At 39.1% G+C, this 21,628-nt stretch overlaps 1 protein-coding gene across 1 annotated transcript; it reads right to left on the bottom strand.

Annotated features, from left to right (window-relative positions):
* Positions 1–230: 230 nt before the first annotated feature.
* On the bottom strand, positions 231–9,164 carry LOC147881822 (pleiotropic drug resistance protein 1-like). Its single transcript, XM_087401432.1, has 24 exons — positions 8,259–9,164; positions 7,814–7,934; positions 7,501–7,589; positions 7,277–7,361; positions 7,006–7,165; positions 6,761–6,837; positions 6,628–6,681; positions 6,409–6,499; positions 5,784–6,085; positions 5,383–5,664; positions 4,949–5,265; positions 4,689–4,849; positions 4,479–4,582; positions 4,187–4,349; positions 3,957–4,076; positions 3,688–3,815; positions 3,259–3,591; positions 2,844–3,134; positions 2,502–2,585; positions 2,291–2,424; positions 1,900–2,127; positions 1,633–1,804; positions 1,256–1,510; positions 231–1,020 (listed from the first exon to the last, which is right to left on the bottom strand). Exons 1-24 carry the CDS (start codon positions 8,603–8,605, stop codon positions 748–750), a joined length of 4,371 nt encoding a protein of 1,456 aa, XP_087257558.1. The 5' UTR covers positions 8,606–9,164; the 3' UTR covers positions 231–747.
* Positions 9,165–21,628: the final 12,464 nt, after the last annotated feature.

Here is a 21,628-nt window from a genome sequence, read left to right as displayed (position 1 = left end):
ATCCATATTTCCCTCCCCTACATCTTCGAATTACTCTGCTTTAAAAGTTCTCATAAATAAAGTTTTACATGATATGTCCATGTAGCACACTATGCAAACTGACATAGCATAACAAAGTGAGGCAAGGAATAGTTCTCATGTCTACAAGAGTGTGAATTTCAAAAAATGACATGTTCTCTATCTTTTTGTTGTAATTCTCCTCCTATTGTAGAGGTCCAAGGGAACCCTTGTGTTGTGCTCAATTGCCGACATATTGCCTTAGTGAACTCTACAGGGCACTGTCCCTGTAATGTACTATGCTCAAGATGATCAACACATGCACAATGCTCGACAATTGGGCTTCATCCCCATCTCTAGAGCTTTCCATTACAAGTAGCATTTCGCAACTAATCACCGCTTCTGAATTAAGATATTTTAATGAGAATGCTAACACAACTGCGAATAGTATCATGTGCCGTTATGCATCCGGCTACTCCCAACAAAAAGCAGTACTTAGTGACAACCCCCAGAATTGGGATTATCGTCATCTCTTCATCTTTCCATTACAAGCATCTGGTCACCGTTTCTTGAAGTTGATGGATGCAAACACAATTGCAAATAGTATCACTATGCCGATGTGTGCTCCGGCTACTGCAAAAGTCACGCTATGTTACATAACCAAAACATCAGTTTCCCACCCACAACAAAATTGGGATTCATTAACATCTCTTCACCTTTCCATAATGACAAGCTACATTTTGCACGTGATCATCGTTTCTGAAAGTTGAGGTATTTTATGGAGAATGCAAACACCACCGCAAACAGTATGATTGTGCCCACGTGAACTGCTGCTACTGCCCACAAAAAGTCATGACGGAACCCCAAGTATTCTCTCAAATACTCCGTCACAGTCTCCCTTCCTCTTCCTAGAACTTCAATCTCTACCTCATCCAAATCTCCCAGTTGAGACGTGATCAATCCATACAATGTCCATGACACAGGGTTCCCCCAATAATACCACCTCCACCAGATCGGAATTCGCTGCATTCAACAACTCGTCGCGGTCACAAAATGAATCACCTCCAGTAACCCAATATCATAACTATAATGTCGCAGCAATTAGATCTATTTGTTTGGAGCACATGCAGTACTGATGAAAGAATCCACAGGCCGCAACTATAGTTATGATTTTACGACAATTATAGTAATGACATACTTCTATATAACGTAGCTCTATTTGTTTTTCCGTTCATGTAGTACAAACAAAAGAACTTACTGGGCGCGGGATCATGAAGCCTGAGAAGAGGTTCCAGAGGTTGTGGAAGGCCGATGAGACGATGGCAGCAAAGAGATGATTTGGCGTTACTGCGACGATCATCATGCCGTAGAGAGTGAAGTAGACGAATGAACAGAACAGGAAAAAGAGGAACCAAAAGAACTTGATGGCAGTCCATTGAAAGTTCATCATGGAGTAAACGATCGCTCCATAGAGGAAAGTCTGCATTAAGTTATACGGGATTTCGACTGCGACCTGCAACATGAAAGCTTCCCATTTTGCATCACCGGATATCGAAGAATGGAGTCCAAAAGCTACTTGATTGACAGATCAGGTGCAAACAGCTACGGCCTGAGGAACAAGAGAGAAGAGCGCACCTGTCCAAAAGCATAAGCTAGTGAAGAATACATTCCAGCTGCCCTCTCACGATAGTAGACGGTCCTTTCAATATCCACAACCGGTTGAACGGTGTTTCCATTCGTTACTCCCAGAAACAGTGTAGCAGCATACATGGCTCCCATGATATTGTTTATATCTTGCTCTCGAGTCCTGAGTACACAAAGCAAGGCAACACGCTAATTAGTAAGTTGGCCTTAATCTCTTACATGGACTCCTATGACTGAGAGTTTTTGAACCTTGCTTACGTTTTCGAACCAAGATCCCAGAACACTGTCCCAAACAGAATTCCGATGACTGTCGTGGAGAATATCCGCACAGCATTGTACTCCGGGTTGCGCCAATATAACAAGTGTTGCTTCCAAAGGCAGGCTATACACTGCATTGCAAAGCTTTGAGAATATTTGCTTCGGAAGTAAATGTCCTTCGAGCCCGCGGCTGGTGTGCTCAACTGCTTTATAAGTTCTCTATTGCGCCTGAGGCACGGCAAAAACAAGCTCAGTTGCAAATTCCAATATATTTTATATTATTAAACCTAACATAACTGCATACTCAAGCCTAACATAACCGCATGTTTTCTATTTTCAAACCTAACATAACTGAATACTCAAGCATATGTATCTTAATTAAGGCACATACTGGAAGAGTGACGAGTCTTTGTAGATTTGCGCAAAATCAACACCAAGGCGACCCTCGACTGCAGGTGAACTAATTTCCAACATCCATGTTGCTGGATTGCAACCTTGCTTGATCTTTGGAACACCAGGGATTGCCTAGTAATAGACATAGGTGATCAGCAACAGGAGCTTGGGTGATAGATGTTCGAGGGAAGTTTCCAAATATAACTCACCTCGAAGTATTCAACAAGTTTGTGAGAATGGTGGCCAAGAGGCCCAGTGTAAATCTCTTTCCCTCCACGCTTCATTAGGAGTAGCTGCAAACAAGATCAGACCGACTCTCATTAAGGATAGAATATCGAGATCTGTCTCACATTGATCGACCTTATACTGCAAGAAATCGAGGCAAATCAAAATCCTTATTATGAACTTCATGCCTCCAAAGTTTAATTCTTAAAATTAGTTCAATCATATTTATCATCAGAGTCTACGCTATCACGTATTCCATCAGATTAATCATTGTTCTTCTACACATCACCAGAGCCTCAAATTTACAAGCACACATGTATTCTTACCTCATCAAATGCTTCAAATATATCAATGCTAGGCTGGTGAATTGTGCACACCACTGTACGGCCAGTGTCCACGGTGTTACGAACGGTTCGCATAACAATTGCTGCAGCCCGTGCATCCAACCCTGAAGTCGGCTCATCCATGAAAATGATGGAAGGATTGGCAACAAGCTCTACCGCAATAGTCAACCTTTTCCTCTGCTCAGTTGAGAGACCAAAGACCCCAGGAAGGCCAACAATAGCATGGCGTATTGGACTGAGCTCTACAAGTTCCATAACCTCGTCAACAAAAGTCTGCAAAACAAACATTGGCATTCTCAAAAAGAATTTCTCCTTCTGTATATAGTACAAGTTCTGTAGATCACCCAGGCCAAATGTAGCTGTACATTCTTCTCAAGCTCCTGGATGCGATTTTTACCTTTCGTGTGAGCTCGTCCACGTTCTTTGGAAGACGAAGCCAGGCAGAATAAATAAGAGACTCCCCAACAGTGACATTTGGTGAATGAATGTCAGTTTGTTCGCAGTATCCTACAACACGGGCAAAAGTTTCTTGCTTCTTGGGATACCCTGATATGCTTATATTACCCTGAATGTAACCCCCTGTCTTGCGTCCGGCCAATACATCCATCAAGGTTGTTTTCCCAGCACCACTCACACCGACTAAAGCTGTCAAAATGCCTGGTCTAAAGGACCCACTCACACCTCGTAGTAGCTGCAGCCTCTCTTCAAGCACGCCCTGCTGCCTCATTTCCTGTAATGTAGTTTGAGTCAGCTATGCTATACCAGGCTTAAGGCTCATCTAAAACTTACCAACAGACCCAAAGCTACATTGATTAACAAAACTTACAGCAGGCATGTCAACAGAGTAGTTTATGTTATCAAATGCAATGGCCAATGGCTGAAAAGGTAGAACCATGCCCCTATTCGAAGCTTGCTCCATAGCGGCTGCATTGAAAGCATTAGAATATTTGGAACCTGCAGTAGACAAATGGCTTGAACTTTTTTCCTGTATTTCAATGCTTATACATTTACAAACAATCCAAGGCAATGTGAGCACACTCAAAACCAGCTAGAGGGGAGACAATTGATTTGTAAATAATATTCAGTTGTCCGGACCTTTTTCAGTAAAGACTTTGGCATGGTTTGAAAAAGAAGCTCTCCTTGATTTATATGTCTTGTTTAAATGTGTCTCCTCGAGAGCCTCCTCTGAAATGATGGCTTGTGGTCGTCCGAGAGCTGCAGCATAATAGATTTACAATCAGGCTTTTGTAGATACAGATGTTAATATAATGAATTGACACAGACGTTTATACAACCAGAAGCATGAAATACAAGTAGATTCTCACGATGTAGATATGCCAATGCCAGAGTGTATAGCACATTGAAAAGCAGAGTAAACCCAAGCAGTGCTCCAACACCAATCCAATACCAATAACTCTCTGTAAATATTCCATGCTCTTTCAGTATAGCTTTGCCGATGGTTTCTGCAACTGTAGTATCATTGTATGGCTGAAACGAAGACAATCTAACCTTCAATTTGGAAGCCAAACCACCTCTTATTCCAATTACATAGCTGCATGACTAATTTAAAAACTCTTGTCAAATTTCCCACATGAAAACACAAATCTTTACACATACCAAGCTCCAGCGGTGTGCTAAAAATTCATTCACAGCCAGTGCATTTTGCGCATACATCATGGGTGATATCCAATATCCCCAAATCCACCATTTGTGTATGTTCTCTATAGTCATCAGAGTTCTGAATGATTATCCTCTTTCTGAATGGAACAAATTCAGTCTGATTTTGAATGCAATTACTATTTGAAAGCCATCTAAAAACTTTCGTACCTCTGGCTATCACAAAACCTCCCAAGACAAAGATGACCATGAGTGCAAAGCAACCAAATGTGTTTGCTACAACCAAGCTTCGTCCAGCAGCACCAAGAAATCTAAAGAGTCCATAGGCCATTTGAGAGACTAAAAACAAGAGTAGGAACTGCAGCAAAAACCTGTTGTACAAGTAAACCATTTAATCACCACTGCAATCAATATGAACACGTGGATACAAGAAAGTGCAAGCATCATATTCAAAATACTATTCAGGATACCTGCTAGCTTCGGGTGTAAATCCTATGACATAATATGTCAAACATGTCCAAATTCCTGATTCCAATATGGATAATGGTATTCTAGTGACAACAATGGGTATTGAAACAGACCATGCAGGGTAGAACATTTGATCCCTTTGTTTATAGAACACAGGAAGCCTACTGACTGTAATAGAAATCTCAGCCAGGCCGTTGAACATCACATTGACCAAGCCAAAGAACAGAGCGCCCAAGTACAAAGACCCATCTATCACATTGTCTGGGTGTAAGGTTGTACGAAAAAATACTGTCATGGTAATCAATGATACTACTGAAATCTGCAAGGTAAAAACATATTTATGAGAGATGAACTCTTAATCGTTCACTTTCGAAAGTAGCTGCTGTGATTTTCCTTGCTTTTAAAATTTAAAACGCTTCTTTCTAGAGATGGCAACCTGAATAGTCTTAAAGATGTAAAGGAAGGAGTTACGCTTCATGAGCAGCCACTCCCTCCAAAAGACAGCCTTGAATAGCCCCCATTTGTCAAGCCCATACTTTTCTGTTGAAAGGGATGCCGGATGACTCTTTGCTCTGTTGAAAGGTACTTCCAGCTCCTCTAGAATACATTTTCCCACATGGGAAGATGCAGAAGCTTCTGCAAATACTGTTATTGGAACAAACCTATATGGCTCATTTTTGTTGGCCCAGTATTGTTCTTGATCCTTCTTTGAAGTAACCTACAGTACAAGGAAAATTTCAATTGTGTATCAATAGTCAATCGCATTAGGAAAGAAATTATTAATTTGAAAATGTGAACATCCCTCAAGTTTTTAACACCTGTGCAAGGCTTGATTACCTCCAGCAAGAAATCAGCTACACTTTTTCTCTCCGGACACTTGAAACCCATGGTCTCAAAGAAATCGAGGATCATATCCCTAGGTCCTTGATAAACAATATGGCCTTCAGAGAGTAAAATGACATCATCAAATAGTTCAAACGTTTCTGGAGCAGGCTGCAGAAGTGAAATCATCATCGTCCCATCCAGCAGATGCACAGACTGGCGCAAGAATTTCACAATTTGATAGGTGGTTGAGCTGTCTAATCCAGTCGAAATTTCATCCATAAATAAGGCCCTAGCAGGTCCCACCAGCATCTCACCTGGAAGAAACATGGGAATTAGTACTGATTTAACCTTAGTTGTACCCTGTAGATAGAATTAGATGGCCTATAACACAACTAAAGTGCTATCAGGCTTGGAAGCTTTTTACAAAAGATTCCAACATAGATTTTGAGAGAAACATACACACTTTAAAGAGGAGTATGCAAGCCCCAAATAATACATGTAAAGAAAGACACCATGACTCCAAAGACTTCAGATTACGAGATCCTTTGTAGTTTATTAGATTGGATACTGAAACCCCATGATCAATGTACACAAATTTTGAAGCTTTTTTTCTATGGTTATTAGAATAGTTGCTTACCTGTAGTCACCCTTTTTTTCTGGCCTCCAGAAATGCCTCGTAGCATCTCATTTCCAACCAAAGTATCTGCACATATGTCTAGGCCCAAGATCTGTGACATAAAGCAAAGATAAGAAATATCAAGATGAGGCCTTCCATGCACTCAAAAAACATGAAAAAATGTTAGTCCATGATTCTGAATATAATTCATCCTAAAAGAAAAGAGCCGATTACCAATACCTTCATCACGTAATCTGTGACAAGACTGGTCTCCTGCCCTTCCATGGCCACTGCCTGCAAAGACCAACACGTGAGCATGTTATGACCTTAGCATCTGACGAATTAAACCTACGAACCCAAGGAGCAAAATTACCTTCATGAAGATGTCAACATCAGGATCTGGCTTTATTCCAGCTGCCTTTTCTCTTCTTGAAAGCTCGACTAGCATTTCTGTCATAATATAGTATATATTATCCAAGAAAATATATTAGATGTATTCCAAGGATCGATTCAATTTTCAAACGAAGAGAATATATTATATGTCTGGTTGCTGCATCATACTTGGATTGCAATGAAAAGAGCTACAAGAGCTCGAGAACTCACGAAGGAAAGACTAACCATATCTTGTTCCCACACCCTGGCAACGACCAGAGAAGTCAAGGGTTTCACGTACAGTCATTTCACCAATTTGCTTATCATCTTGACTGATGTATGCCGCTGCTCTTTGAGGGACGAATTCAGAAAAATTATGTCCATTATAGGTCACGTGCCCTGAGACCTGAATTAAATTTGGAATGTAGATAATTTTTAGCTATAAGACTTATAGAAGATAGCATCGGAGCATTTTTATAAAACAATCCTCTTGTAAAGTCAAGAAAGTTATACTCACCCGAAGATCAGGATCGAGCTTTCCTGCAAGAGCCAGCAGCAAAGTTGTTTTTCCAGAACCTGGAGGCCCTAGGAGCAATGTCATCCTGCAAAAAAGTTTAGAACTCCGAGTTTTTCAAAGGTGACACTCTAAATTATTTTTATGCTTGCTGTCTTTACTTTCAAAGGTGATCTTTGGTGTGTCTGACATTATACCACAAAGATGATAGATAGCCTTGGACGAACCTCGAAGGCTTTAAAATTCCGCTGATGTCATTAAGAATGCTTATTTTTCTTTTTCTTGTTCGTAACAGGTGAACTCGTTGAAGCAGTCCCTGCCAGAGAAAGGAAAATTTAGAAGGTCGGCACAGTCAGCTTAGCACTCTATAAGGGACTCTCGTATCACTGCACGGTTTCTTAGCTTGAAAGTTGTGAACGAATCGTAGAAGAAGGTGCCACGTTTATTTTGCCGAGACCACAGGACCATGAGTCCTGTATTCTTCATGCATCTCTCCGATTGAAACCCTGAGGAAAAGTGATTGTTGCGAACATAAATTACCTCGACAGTGTTCAAGCTAAAATTGAGCAATGTGGGCAGAGCTCTACTCCCAACGTACGCATCTGCTTGAACATTCAAGCGTTCATACCGAACCTCTATTGTCGGAAGTGCAATATCGACCCTGCAAGATATTAGAGGTTCGTTTTGTTAGTGCGGAAAGAAACCTCCGAGTACGGATGGGAAGTGAGAATACTGAATTCCATGATCTTATAATTTACAAGGAAGCTTAATTAGGTGAAGAGATACAAGACATGGAAGCGACCGGACCGGTGAAAATACCAACATCATTTATCACATAATACGTTACACGTAAATGAGAACGAGCAATATCCTGAGGGACCACCTGAATGTTACGCCAGGAGGTCGAGGTTTACAATCTAGAGCAAACCAAGAATCACAGCGAGATTGGCTCTTTTCAAAGTAAGTCATGAGAAAAACAACTCACTTGTCGATTCTATCCCTGAGCTTGGAAAGAAAACGTTCATTATCCGCGTCATCTGCGTCGCGCAAGATATTATCGAGTAGTTGAAGTCTTTCGGCATGCCCAAGCCTCTTGACATCCACCTCCTCATGAACCACATTTCCGTTGTCTGTAATATTTTTCAGGATGCCTGTTCTCAGGCGGTCATAGGTAGGAAGCTTTTGGATGGCAGCCCATTTTAAAGCCTCTTGGTCATCGTCCTCGAGACGAGCACGAGAGGAACGAAAGAAGACATTGTCATCTGTGGAGAAAAGTCGGAGGCTGGCGGCGCGAAGCGTGCCAACGAAATCCTCTTCTCCGGATGTGGTCATGGGAAGCTCTCTAGAACGTGGAGGAAAAAGATATTGCAGGCTTGCCAAGAACTCAACTCGTTCTAAATCGAATTCTAAGTGTAACCTCGTTATATCATGGCCTGATCGCTCTGCTCTTTGTCAATGATATGTCGTCCGATATTTCTGCTCTCTTTCTCTCTCTCCGTCTCAATGCAAAATTTGCCTCGATGGTCCGACTCGCTCTCCTCTCTGTCAATAATCCGTCTGCACTGAAGGCATCCAAGTGATGGAAGTTCAACTGATTTGAGGCTTGCGAGGAACTCTCTCCTTCTCATTCGAACTGAGATCGGAGTGTTCTGTTGATGGCCCGATTCTGCTCTCTCTACTCTCAATCGAAGTACTGCGTGCTCGATGGCCCGATTCTGCGCTCTCCCTCTCTCTCTCCCCGTCTGAATGAAACTGCTCCCTCGATGGTCCGACTCGCTCTCGTCTCTCCGTCTGAATGCAAAGTGCTCCCAGCTCGATGGTCGACTCGCTTTGTAAAGTCGTCTGCAATAAAGGGATCCAAGCGATGAAGGTTGAAACACTGTTAAGGAAGCGGTCAGCTGGTAGGGCGACAGGCGAGACCGATAAGCATCCGAGAAGCAACGTCGTCTGAGGGTGGCGGGGGTTAGCTGCCGCCATAGCCAGTACACTCTCTCGACGTCGGACTCGCACCGTATAATTCATCGCCCCGCTGACTTGGCATCACATCCAGTTTTCCACGTGGCAATTGAATCCGCCATAGGATCTAGATTCCTGGAGTCCAGCATCCAGATTCAGTCCTTGCCGAGTCTAGCCTTCTACGTGGAGTTTAAATCCGCCGTTCAATACTTCCCTTTCCCTTCCGTCCGATTTATGCCGACCTTCGTGGCATTTTTTCCTGAGGTTCGTTGAGCCAATCGCAAAGTACATTTGCCACCTTTGCCACGTGGCATTGACGCTCTCTTCGTTGGTTCACCCGTCCCAACCGAAAGTGTGAAATTTTTTACACCAACTCACCGTTCACGTTAGAATCTTTTTTTCCCACAAAACTTTCTAGTTAGCTTTCTAGTTGGAATAACCACATTCCCCATGAACAAGAAATTTAAAATCTTTTCTTTCCACAAAATGGTTTATCTTTCTAATTGGATTTTTTTTTTTTCTTGTCCTAGAAGGATAGGTCTTAGTAATGAAATTGGGATTTAGAATCTAAAGTAGCTTTCATTCTAAAGCTTACTCTTCTCCAATTTCACTCGAGTCTTTCATACTTTCCTCACAAGAGCTTACTTTTCTCTAATTTTACTCCAGTCCTCCATACTATCATCGTATTACTCTCTCTCTCTCTCTCTCAGGTTTCCGCCCTCTATTTCCAGTGCACATCCAAAAATCAACCACATTAAATGCAAAACTCCCTACATGACATGCCCATTGAATGTAATTCACCTTGTTTTAAAGACCATGGATGTCGTTTTTAACACATGGCATCTTTTTGAGCAAGAGAGCTTAGGAAATGTTGGCATGTGCTAGCATTGGACTTTGGACTATCACTATCGGTTGGATTAACACCCTTAGTCTCTTGTACTTTTTCAAATTCATGAACTACCAACCATAAAGAGGTTGTTGACACATGTATTTTCTAAGGAGAACAGCTAGGAAACTTTGCCACGATGTGCCACCCTTCAACTCTTAGACTATCACCACTCTTGGATTACCACCCTTGACATTTATAAATTCATGAACAAGCTCTTGGACAGCCACCCTTGGACTGCTAGACTACCATGAGCACTTGGACTACCACCCTTGAACTCTTAGACTACCACGAGATCTTGGACTACCACTCACGACTCTTGGACTACCATCAACTCCTGAGCTACCACCCTTGGGCTCTTGAACTACAACCAGCTCACATCTACGCACGCATGCACAACACATATACACATGCATATGCAACACCTATTTCATTAATTTTGGACTTTTTCTGTTGTTTTGGACGAAGCCCAAAAATCCTTCCCAAATGAAAAGTTTACTTTGTGAAAATATCCTTCCCAAATCAAAAGTTCACTTTGTGGCACTATTATATTCACATAAATTCCTAAGTTATTTATTAATTTAATTATTTTTAACATTTTTCCTCAAGGCGATAAATTTATAAATCCATGAAAGAAGACTTAAATATTTCATGCAAAGAACATTGTCACTCGCAACATGCACAAATTTAAAACGTTTTAATAGAAAAAAGACATGCCATAAGACCCCAGTTTTGTATTGAATAGCAATTATAGCTATCATATGTTTACATTGAGAAGCGTTGCTCTCAACTAGAGTCACTTGTATAAAATGATATATCATATGTTTACAAAATTATTGCTCTGAAAGAGCCTTTCGTGCCATCTGAATTGACTCCCCGTTGTCTTATTGCTTATTGCTTTTGCAAGTTCCATTTGCATTAACTCCCTTTTGTCTTGCCAAGCCTTGCCCCTTGGGTGACATCTGCATGACATAGGAGGTGATGACTCAGTACTACACCTAGTCTAATATACAATTATAATTGATTGGCTTCCTGCCTACTACCCAAATTGAATCCTTCAATGGACTTCAATGCAAAGCTTTTATCATGGACATTCTTCATTTGCACTGTCTCCTTCTACTTCCTCCATGGTGGCGAGCATCCTTAAAAATTCGTGTATATGCAAAATATTTTGTTGCCTTATTTTTATTTTTCCTTCTACCTCATATCCCATGCGCTTATTTAACTTCTTTGCCCTTGAATGCCAAGATACTATGATTGTCTCCATTGAAACTTGTGAGACCGGTTCATCATTTGGGACCCAATATACAATGTGTTGTTATCAATATTAATAGCAAGTCATAAAAAACGACAATGAGTCATGAGTTAACTTCTTTGCCCTTGAATGCCAAGATACTATGATTGTCTCCATCGAAACTTGTGAGACCGGTTCATCATTTGAGACCCAATATACAATGTGTTGTTATCAATATTAATAGCAAGTCATAAAAAACGACAATGAGTCATGAGTTGTCGTTTGCAAAAGACGATCTTCTTGTTTTACTTGGCCTAAATATTATTCAATTTTAGAAAGTTTTGGAAACCTTAAATATAATAAGCTTAACTTTTAGAATTGATTTAGAAAATGCACATATCACAAATTCAGAATTGAAAAATATCCACTTTTTAAGTCAAATTAGAAAATTGGAAAAGTGAAGTTCAATGATAAGATCTAATATTCTACAAATCTTTTAATAATTCATGCATGTCTATGTAATGTATAATGCATCCATCAATTAGAATCACAAAGACATGTTTTTTTCTTCTAAAAGAAATGATCTATCAAAACAAAATATTGCTCACACTTCACCATGAAATATTTACAAACTATCAATAAAAAGATAGTGACAACATCTTGTGAAGAAGATAATGAGACTCATGAATAACACAAAAGTTTCTGAGCTCGGGGGGGTCACTCATCATATGTAACCCTATCACGTGAGTTCAACAGAAGGATGTTTTTTATTTCTAAAATTTACAGAAATAAATATACATAAGGGACTATTTAAAATAGTTTTGGGAAAAATTTATAGATTTGTATAGAAAAGGGGTATATTTTATTAACAAAATCTTTTACAGATAAGGGATTTTAAATATAGGCCTTGAACGCACGTGATATAGAGGGTTTATACATAGTGACCCCCCCGAGTTTCTGAGTAACATGAGATGTAATGGGCAAGAAAGTGAGAAATTCTATCCTAATGAGACTCATTAACATGAGTAATGGACAAAAAGGCAAGAAAGCCTATTCTATCAGTGGTGGATGTTCTTCTACTTGTTGGTGTTTCTCTCCCTCTTGTTGCTCAAGATTAGCATCAAGAGTATTGGTTACTGTTTCATCCTCCTCATTAATAGCATCTAGTTCATAATCAAGTAAATCTACAATCTCCCCAATAGCTTGTTCATCAATGGGAGGTTGAGGCTCTTCAAAAGCATAAAAAAACCTTGGATCAGACTCTGTAGTCTTCATTCCCACTTCCTGGTACTCATTTGGCAACTCTCCTAGTGCCGTCACTCTTTGTTCAATAAATTGTACCTGGAAGGGGTCACACTCAACACCAACAACATTTCTCCCCCTCTTTAGAGCACTGGCAGTTGTGGTGCCTATTTCGACAAACAATTCTCCCTTAATTGAAAGAAGGTCAATTAAATCCATCATCAAAAGCTGAGTCTTTTGATAAGGTTTAATTATGCCTATTAATTTACCACTTGTATGCTTGAACTTTTTGCAAACGCGAGGTCTCTCAAACACATTTATACGAGTTAGTTTCATGGCAAAATTATATGTCTCTTGAGCTCTTAATGCAGATGGAGAGTGAAAACCAATCGTTGCAAACTCACATGCCCAAGAAAGTCGATCAAGTCTGTACCCATGGATGTTTGGTTTAATCCTGCAAGTAAGATTCTATTCAAAAATTCCACAAAAATGTAACCAAAAGAAAAGAAAGCGATAAAGAAGAGAAAAAGTAGAAATAGTACCATATGATCATCTGATTCACCATGTTAAGATCTGTGAAGGCTTTTTGAGCAGCCGTAATTTGATCATGAGCATGAAAAAATATGAGTGTCCATGATTCACAAGTTGTCACTTTCTGAAAAGTTGAAATGACTCTTTTATAAGCACTTACTCCATACTTCACATCATCATTGACTTAGTTTGGAGATTTGAAACCATATGGAGCATCAGTCATTGCTAAAGTATAAGGACGAGCTATCACAAATGTTTCCATCTCCTCTACTCATCGTTCATGAACTGTCCAAAGCAAAGGAGGCTCATCCACATCATCTGAAATGTATTTGTGTACACTAGGAACATTTTGAATTGTTTGTTCTTGCGCTCTTCTTTTCCTGTCCGTTCGACAACGAAACAAAAATTGTTCAAAGGGTTGAGGAATTTCCCTCAACTTAACACGAGGGTCTCACTTCTGTATTTCATAGATATTAAGTAAGACCCTAGATACTTGAAACTTAAAATGGTATCAAAGAGTTCACATTTTAAAATGTAAATCATAATATTTGACAAGAATTGAGATTGTTAAGCCTTAAAAGTGAAAATATTGATCTTAGGATCTCACATATGACCTCAAGCTAGAACCTAGAATGCAAAGTCCATGTTGATGATACTAGAAGTGGATTGTAGAATTGAAAGAGTGTTCATGTGACCTTAAGATGAAAACTAGAAGAAGAACCTTACAAACATGGAGCTAGGATTCTAGAATCCACTTACAACACTTATTTCATTAATTTTGGACTTGTCAATGTACAACTTCATTTTTACATATACTTTTGGACTAGTTTTCAGATAAAATTTAAGAAAAACCCAATCTTCAAAGCACATATAAAAACATAAAAACAAGCATTTTTTTATATATTTTTTAAGGACATGAAACTAAAATTATAACATCATGACATATGACAAAGTGAATTTGTGTAGTAAATAGTAAGATGCATGTTCATAATGATATGATAAAAGAACACTTACCTGAACACCCCGTGAAAGCCTGTAAATGAGTTGACAAACCGACAATGGTTGTCATCAAGGTCCCATAGTATCAGGCTCCAATGTGAACTACATCACCAATAAAGAGCGATAAGATTTATCACAATATTAAGTATTAATTGACACAATATTATAAATAAGAGAGTAAAAGAAAGATTGAGACCATACTTACTTCTCATAGTATGGCATAAAGACAAGTAGTATGCCATCCAAGTCTAAAGGTTGTAGAATTGAACAAACATCATCTACTGTCTTCTTGGTATCACTAAGTACAGCTGAAAGAAGAGAATCGAGCATACAGACGCGATTCTGTACTGATCTAGGAAAGTGAGATATAACCGTACTGCAGCAATAAATAAACAAATGTTAGAATCAGATTGAATCAAATGATTGAAGTATCAAGCCAAGAGATGTTCATATCAAACCTGAGGATGGCCATCATGACTTTGTCATTAGCCTCTTTCAAAGGGTCGGAGAGGATTGTAACTTCCTCGCTACCAAAAGTCAAAACACGAGGTTGCTTGCTAATGATGACCCTAACCTCAGAAGAGCTGCCCATTTCGTCCAATATAGCGGTTACATTAGGACAACTTATGGGCGTAGCAACCAATGTTTCCTCTGGATGCTCCACCATGTTATCAATAAATGCCTTAATGATAGATGACATAAATGCATATAGATGCAAGTCTGTATATGTCGACAATGAGGTTTCACCGCCTCTCAAATTAAAAATTTGAGCAAGGAGCAAAAAGCAGTTATATCCGACTCTCCACCCACAACTGTGGTCATTGTTTTGCTTCGCTGCAGGGCATGTTACATACTCTATTTGATCTTCCAAGTCACCCTCCATTTGCATAAGTGCATCTATAGCACCTACCAACTTTTGAGCAGATCTACACATCAAAATAGAAAACATAAATGAATGTGCGCATTGCATAGGATGCATCTCATTGACATAATTATGACGCAAGTAGGTTATACTTACTTTGACACACTGCCATGGATAGATGCTATTGAATTGACAAAGAAGCATTGCTTGGCTAAGATGTCCACAATTACCAAGCTCTAATGCAAGCTGCATTATCAATTAAGAATAATTATTATTTGATATAATCCTCCACAATGTAAGAGATAAGCTAGGTAGGGATTGATACTCACTCCTCGTGATATGCAGTAAAGATAACTCGCGCCGCAGTCAAATCAATAGGTTGCAACCACTTCAAAACATCATCTATGGTCTTCTGCTTATTGTTGCTAAGTACACTAGAAATAAGAGGATCGACCATATATGCACATCTTTGTATATATAGGGGAAGCTGTTGTAAAACCATACTGCAATAAAAAGAAAAGAATATTAGTTCATTTGATCCAATGGAAATACAAAAGCATAAAGTCAGTAAAAAGTTTGTGTCAAACCTGAGGATGGCTATTATGACCTTATCATTAACCTCTTTCTTGAAGTTTATGAGGATTGAAATGTCCTCTTCATCGAATATAAAAGTAAGAGGTTGTTCTCGAACTTGAAACCTAACTTGAAATGACTTCTCCATTTGCTACAATGTATGATTATTTTCTAGAGTCATCCGCCAGAGCAGCTTTGCTTTCTTGAGATGAGCTTTCTATATTCTCTACTCCAGCTATGTCCTCCTCATCCTCCTCCTCTCCCTTCTCCTATAAAAGGATAAAATAATTATGAGATTCAAAATTTTAAATTAATTATAAATTTAAAAAGACCTTTAAATGAATAAAGAAAATTAAACATAAGTTTTCATACCTCTACATATCTTCGTGGTCTTTTTATGTAACCTTCAGAGGCAAGGTCAGTGTCATATCCATCTTCTTCTGCTTCCTTGCTATCGCTGGTGTCCTCAATATTATATCCAGAGCTTTGATCATTTTCATCATCTTTCTTGCTCTCATCATACATGATCATCTCTATGTCATCCTCTTCATGTGAGATCAGACCTTTCTTATCAAACTTTATTGTGAGAGAAGCCACGGTATCAAGGTATTCCAAGCAAGCAGGGCTCTCAATAATATTTACATTGTGTCCTTTTCTGATAAGAGCTTCAAACAGATGTCCCATTCGACACAATGTGACTTCCCATCCGGACGGTAGCAAAAATTCCATCATACTAATTAAAAGATCAGCACTTTTTGCTGGCCTTTCATAGTGATTTGCATTGCGAAGGAGGGGACTTGGAGCTTCATGCTCTTCCAGCAGTAGTTGCAATCTCTTTGCATTCCCTCTTATATTGTTTTGTAAGGAGTGATCATTGTAAGGGCTTTTCATGCATAAGAAAAAGATTTCTAGACTCTGTATCTTGAGACCGCATTCTCTCTTGTCCCTTTTTCTTGAGTATATCCCATTGTAAATCTTAAGCTCATTGCCATATTGTTTTTCTAGGGTAGCAGACATTTGTTCCTTGTCATCTTTATCAGCAAATATGACTATATTACATTGTCCCACTCTACCAATGGTGGTATGTAATATTCTGTCAAGGAGTTGACGAATGTCATCCGGTGATATTTCATAGACAAAGAAAAGCTAAGGTCTCTCCCAAGCAGTGTCGTCGAACAAAAAATCATTCAATGAAACTCCCTTGCACTCAACACTCTTTCCAGACTCTGAAATGATTTCATGTATGAAATAAAAGCCCTTGTTCAAAGTTTTTTCTTTTCTGAGAGTGTGCTTATTGATGACTTTTTGTGCATATGCATACACATTTTCCGGAATGTCACTTCTCATAGAGGGAGTAATTTCAGATCCATCATCTTCTACCTTCACCCATTTATGTGCCCAAGCCTTCTGTTTAGCTGACAGTAAAGCTGATGCCATCTGCCTCACAATGTTATGATCAATTTTACATTGGCTAATTGGAATATTTTTTTCTCCCAATAAATATTCAATTGCACTCTTTACTGCATCACTCTTGACCTGTTGGATGATGCAATCTTCCATGCAATGATCTTTATCCTTTTTGCCAAAAAACCATTCTTTGGACATTAATTTCTCTGCAGTAAGACTTGCGTATTTGTCTGGTAGGTTTCTTAAAGGCCTCCACATCCGAGCTGTCATCTCTTTTTTCTCAATCTTCTTTGCCTTCTCTTTAATCAATGATGGAGCCTCATATGTGACATCTCCTTTCTCACATGCAAGACACACGTCTTTGATCTGATGAAAAACTTCATCACTATGGAAAAGTATGCTTGTGTAGTCTTGATACCTATCCCTTACTGTCTTAAAGCTTGTAATCACCTTTGCTCTTTCCTGCTTTCCCCTTGGTACAATGGCACTCAAGCATGTGTAGAAGTCAACAAGATTATCCGCTTCCACTTTAGTTGCAGTTCTTTTGAGAGTGGTCAAAGGAGAATTAAAAGTTTTCCATATGGTCCTAGCTTTGAGCAACATCTCTGAAGTGGAGGTGATTTTTCGTAGTGCATAAATGTCATGATTAAGTCTTTCCGACTCAACCAAATATTTTTTCTCGTTCTTGAAGATACAAATGCATGCAGAATAGTAGTGAAATTGAGGCACACTCACGAAGGTTTGATAAGTAATTTCTCCTTTCTTGTATGCATCTCTAGAGCGCTCATTACAAGCATAGGCATAGTGCTGACCATCTATTGCCTCAAATGTACAATGAGCTAAGAAATTTCTCTTGGCATCCCTTATATGTCGTTTTGGATCATTCACTGAACTCTGTCCTTCTTGAAGTGAGGGAACTTGTTTTTCGAGGAACTTAGTGAATTGCATCTCAAAATCTATAGGCTGAGAGAAATTGATGGATTGACTATAATCTCCCATGAGTGGCCAAAATGTTCTTGGACGGAGTAGCAAATTAGAAACAACTGGTTTTTTTCCATCAATCAAAGCCTAAAAAATATTTTCAGCATAGGTTGTATCTAAGGTCCTGCTGTTGGTGAAGACACTTGCTTTGACCACTGTTGAAGCATGTATAACTTGAGTCTTCTGGCCCCATATATATCCTGGATCCTCATCTGTCACAACCTCATTCAAGCGAAGATTTAGGTTCTTCATTGATAAAATTTTTGCTTCTAGATCTGACTCCATTTCAAGACCCTCCGCATCCTCTTCATGTTCTTCCTCTTCTCTTCTTTGTCCTTTCTTTGTATATGAACGACCTCTTTTTCTAGTTATAGGACTTGGAACTGTAGCTCGTGAAGTACTTGCTTTTTGCATTTGACGTCGAGGTTTATTTTTTAGGGGCTCAATGTGAACTGCTTTAGATTGCCCTACTTCTTCTTCTATTGCCTCAACTTCAGGTATACTTAAGGGCTTCACTTGTTCTGTTATTCCATCAACTTCATGAGTTACACCATCTAAGTGAGTAATACCATGGACAAGAGATGTGTGTGCATGTCCTGTCTTATCTGATGCATGTCATGTCTCACTCAATTCAATTTCTGTCTGAGATGCATGTGCATGTCCGGTCTCCACCAATTCAATTCCTGTCTCGAATGTAGATCCCTTGTAAGCATCCACGTGTACAAGACCCTCATCCATTGCTACAATGTGTTCTGTCTCATCCACTCCACTTCCTCTCTCATTTGTATTACCATGAACCAGGTCTACATGGCGTGTCTCATCACTTCCTTTCTCATGTGTGGATTCTTGCACCTTAGGTCCCTCCAATGAAGTTGAACCTTGTTCGATGACACCGTGAAAGTATTGAAGGATAATCTTTGACTGCATTTTTCTTGCTTCCTCAATGGGAAATTCCTCCCACACATGTTGAAGGATCTCCAATGCAGGAACCAATTCAGGAAATCTAGGTGCTTTTGGTGGCGGCATCACAAAGTGCATTGCATCTTTCTTAGAAAGAAGAAACGATCTGTTGCTCATTCTTGACTTTGTGTAAATCATCATTGTACTGCTGTCTTTTTCAATTTTTATTCCTGTAACTAAGGTGCCCCCTTGAATCAAATTGCTCTTTGAGAAAGATATATTTGATGCCCACTCATCTTTCTCCAACTCTCTCTTTGTCATCACTAGAATGAGATTTCCTTTACTTAAGACCAAGAACCATGCTTTCTTTGTTGTGTCAACAACTGTCCAGTTTGTGAAGTCCTTTGGGGCATAAATTCTTCCATTGTATTTCAGTGTCATACCATTGACAAATGCTGTAGCCTCAAGGTCCATCCTGTATTCAAGCACAATACAAATTCTAAGTACTTTGACAAACTACAATTACTTTGAAAAATCAAAAGTACAATGAGTCCCATTAATACACCTCAAGTTTTTATTCTTCCCAATCATATAAGTATCAATTTCATGCTTTGGGAATAGCCTAAAAGGCTTTACAAGGCTTAGAGCATAAATGCTTTGGGAATAGCCTAAAAGGCTTTACAAGGCTTAGAGCATAAATGTGAAAAAAAATAAGGATTTACAATGATCTCTGAATACAAATTTGAAGTCTGTCATATATAAGTGCAAAATGCTCTGTCAACTCCCGCAACTGATATAAGTGTAAAATGCTCTGTCAACTTCCACAACTATAATCTGTCATGTCCACTGATACAACTTTCAATCATCTTGAAAGTTTAAAAACCTTAATCGTTGCTTAAATGGTAGGGTTGTTGTGACTGTGAAACCGAATGTGAACGAATGGACTGACTCCGATTAGGAACTAGTCGGGAAATTTTGAGCATGGCTTTGATTGGTTTTTTTGGAGTTCTCTCCTCTAAGGACAAACTAATCTATGCTAATCTAGACTACACCAACCGTCAAAGCGAAGAAAAGTAAGAAATAATTTCTTTTCCATTGTTCTTTTTAATATCCTTAGGTTGCGAATTAAAAGCAAAAAATAATCTATTTTCCATTATTCTTTATAATACACTAAGGTTGTGAGTTTAAAAAATATAAAATTTATATTTTATCTTTCTTAAACTCACACCCCTTTCTCTCTCTCTCCCCCCCTTCTCTCTCGCTGCCGCCCCCATCCTCCCACCCCACCTCCCCATTCTCACTCCCACGGCCATGCCCATTCTTACACCTTCCCCATTCCCACTCCCTCTCCCACTCCCATCCTCCCACCCCTTTCTCTCTCTCTCCCCCCCCTTCTCTCCCCCCCTTCTCTCTCGCTGCCGTGGCAGCGGCCCCCCCCTTCTCTCTCTCTCCCTCCCCCTTCTCATTTTAAAAAAGATAAATTTTATATTTTCAAAAACTAATTTACTTACAACTCATAAGAATTGAACATTCACATTAATAAGAAGTTAAAATCTTAATAAATTTGAATTTAAACTATAAAGTAGTTTAACTTAAAGTTTATGAAAAAATAACGTAAAATAAAGAAAATAAGACTTAAAATTAAAAATTTAATATTTACCTAGAAGAATATATTAATTCTCCCTAAAAAGAAATAAATTAAAGTAATAATAACGAATGTAAGTTAAACTACTTTTAAAATTTTAATTTAAAATGTAATAAAATTAAAATTATACTTTTTATATTCCAAAACAAAATGCATTATAGTCTAAATTAAACTAGGAAATTGAAAATGAAAATGAAACTCATTTTAAATTCAAAAACAAAAAAAAATTAAAATTCAAGTTTCTACAAGTTTTGCTTTTAGCATACATTTGTCTTTTCACATCCACGTGTTTGTCTTTTGAAACACAAGGTTGTCTTTTATCACAATTTTCAAGTTTTCACACGTTTATCTTTTCAAACACAAGGATTCATAGAAAAAGGCGAGAAATTTGAAATTCTAGTTTCCACACGTTTCTCTTTTCAAACACCAAGGTTTATAGTTTTGTTTGTTTAAGTTTCGACTAAATCACACACCAATCTCCTCTAATATGCCTCATTGATCGTAGCTCCCAAATTCTTCCATCAAAACATCTCTCCTTTATCTCTTCTTAATCGTCGCCCACTCATTTTTTCTCCTCATTGGTAAGATTTTCTATCTCGATCTTACTTTCTCTTGTGCCCTTCCTCTCTAAATTTTCATCAAACACCAAGGTTTATAGTTTTGTTTGTTTAAGTTTCGACTAAATCACACACCAATCTCCTCTCATATGCCTCATTGATCATAGCTCCCAAATTCTTCCATCAAAACATCTCTCCTTTATCTTTTCTCGATCGTCGCCCACTCATTTCTCCTCTTCATTGGTAAGATTTTCTATCTCGATCGTACTTTCTCTCGTGTCCTCCCTCTCTAAATTTTCATCTCTCGTCCATCTCTCTCACTCTTCTCTCTCTCTCTTTCCTCTCCGCTCTAGTCTATGTTTCCTCTCATCTTAGTCTACTCTCTCCCCTCCTCTTCATTTCCCCTCTCTCTCTCTCTCTCCCACTCTCTCCTCACCTTTTCCCTCTCTCTCACTTGCGCTCCCCACTCTCTCTCTCACTTGCCGCGGTCTCCCCCCTCTCTCTCTCTCCCCCCCTCTCTCCCTCTCGCTGCCACGGTAGCGGCCTCCCCCCCTCTCTCTCTCTCTCCCTCTCTCTCTCTCT

This window comes from Dipteris shenzhenensis, chromosome 30 (genome assembly GCF_047967505.1).
Source record: "Dipteris shenzhenensis isolate YYH24624 ecotype China chromosome 30, Dip_SZ_1.0, whole genome shotgun sequence".
NCBI lineage: Eukaryota > Viridiplantae > Streptophyta > Polypodiopsida > Gleicheniales > Dipteridaceae > Dipteris > Dipteris shenzhenensis.
Note: the sequence above shows the minus strand (reverse complement) of the source record. Positions and strands in the feature narration are given on the sequence as shown.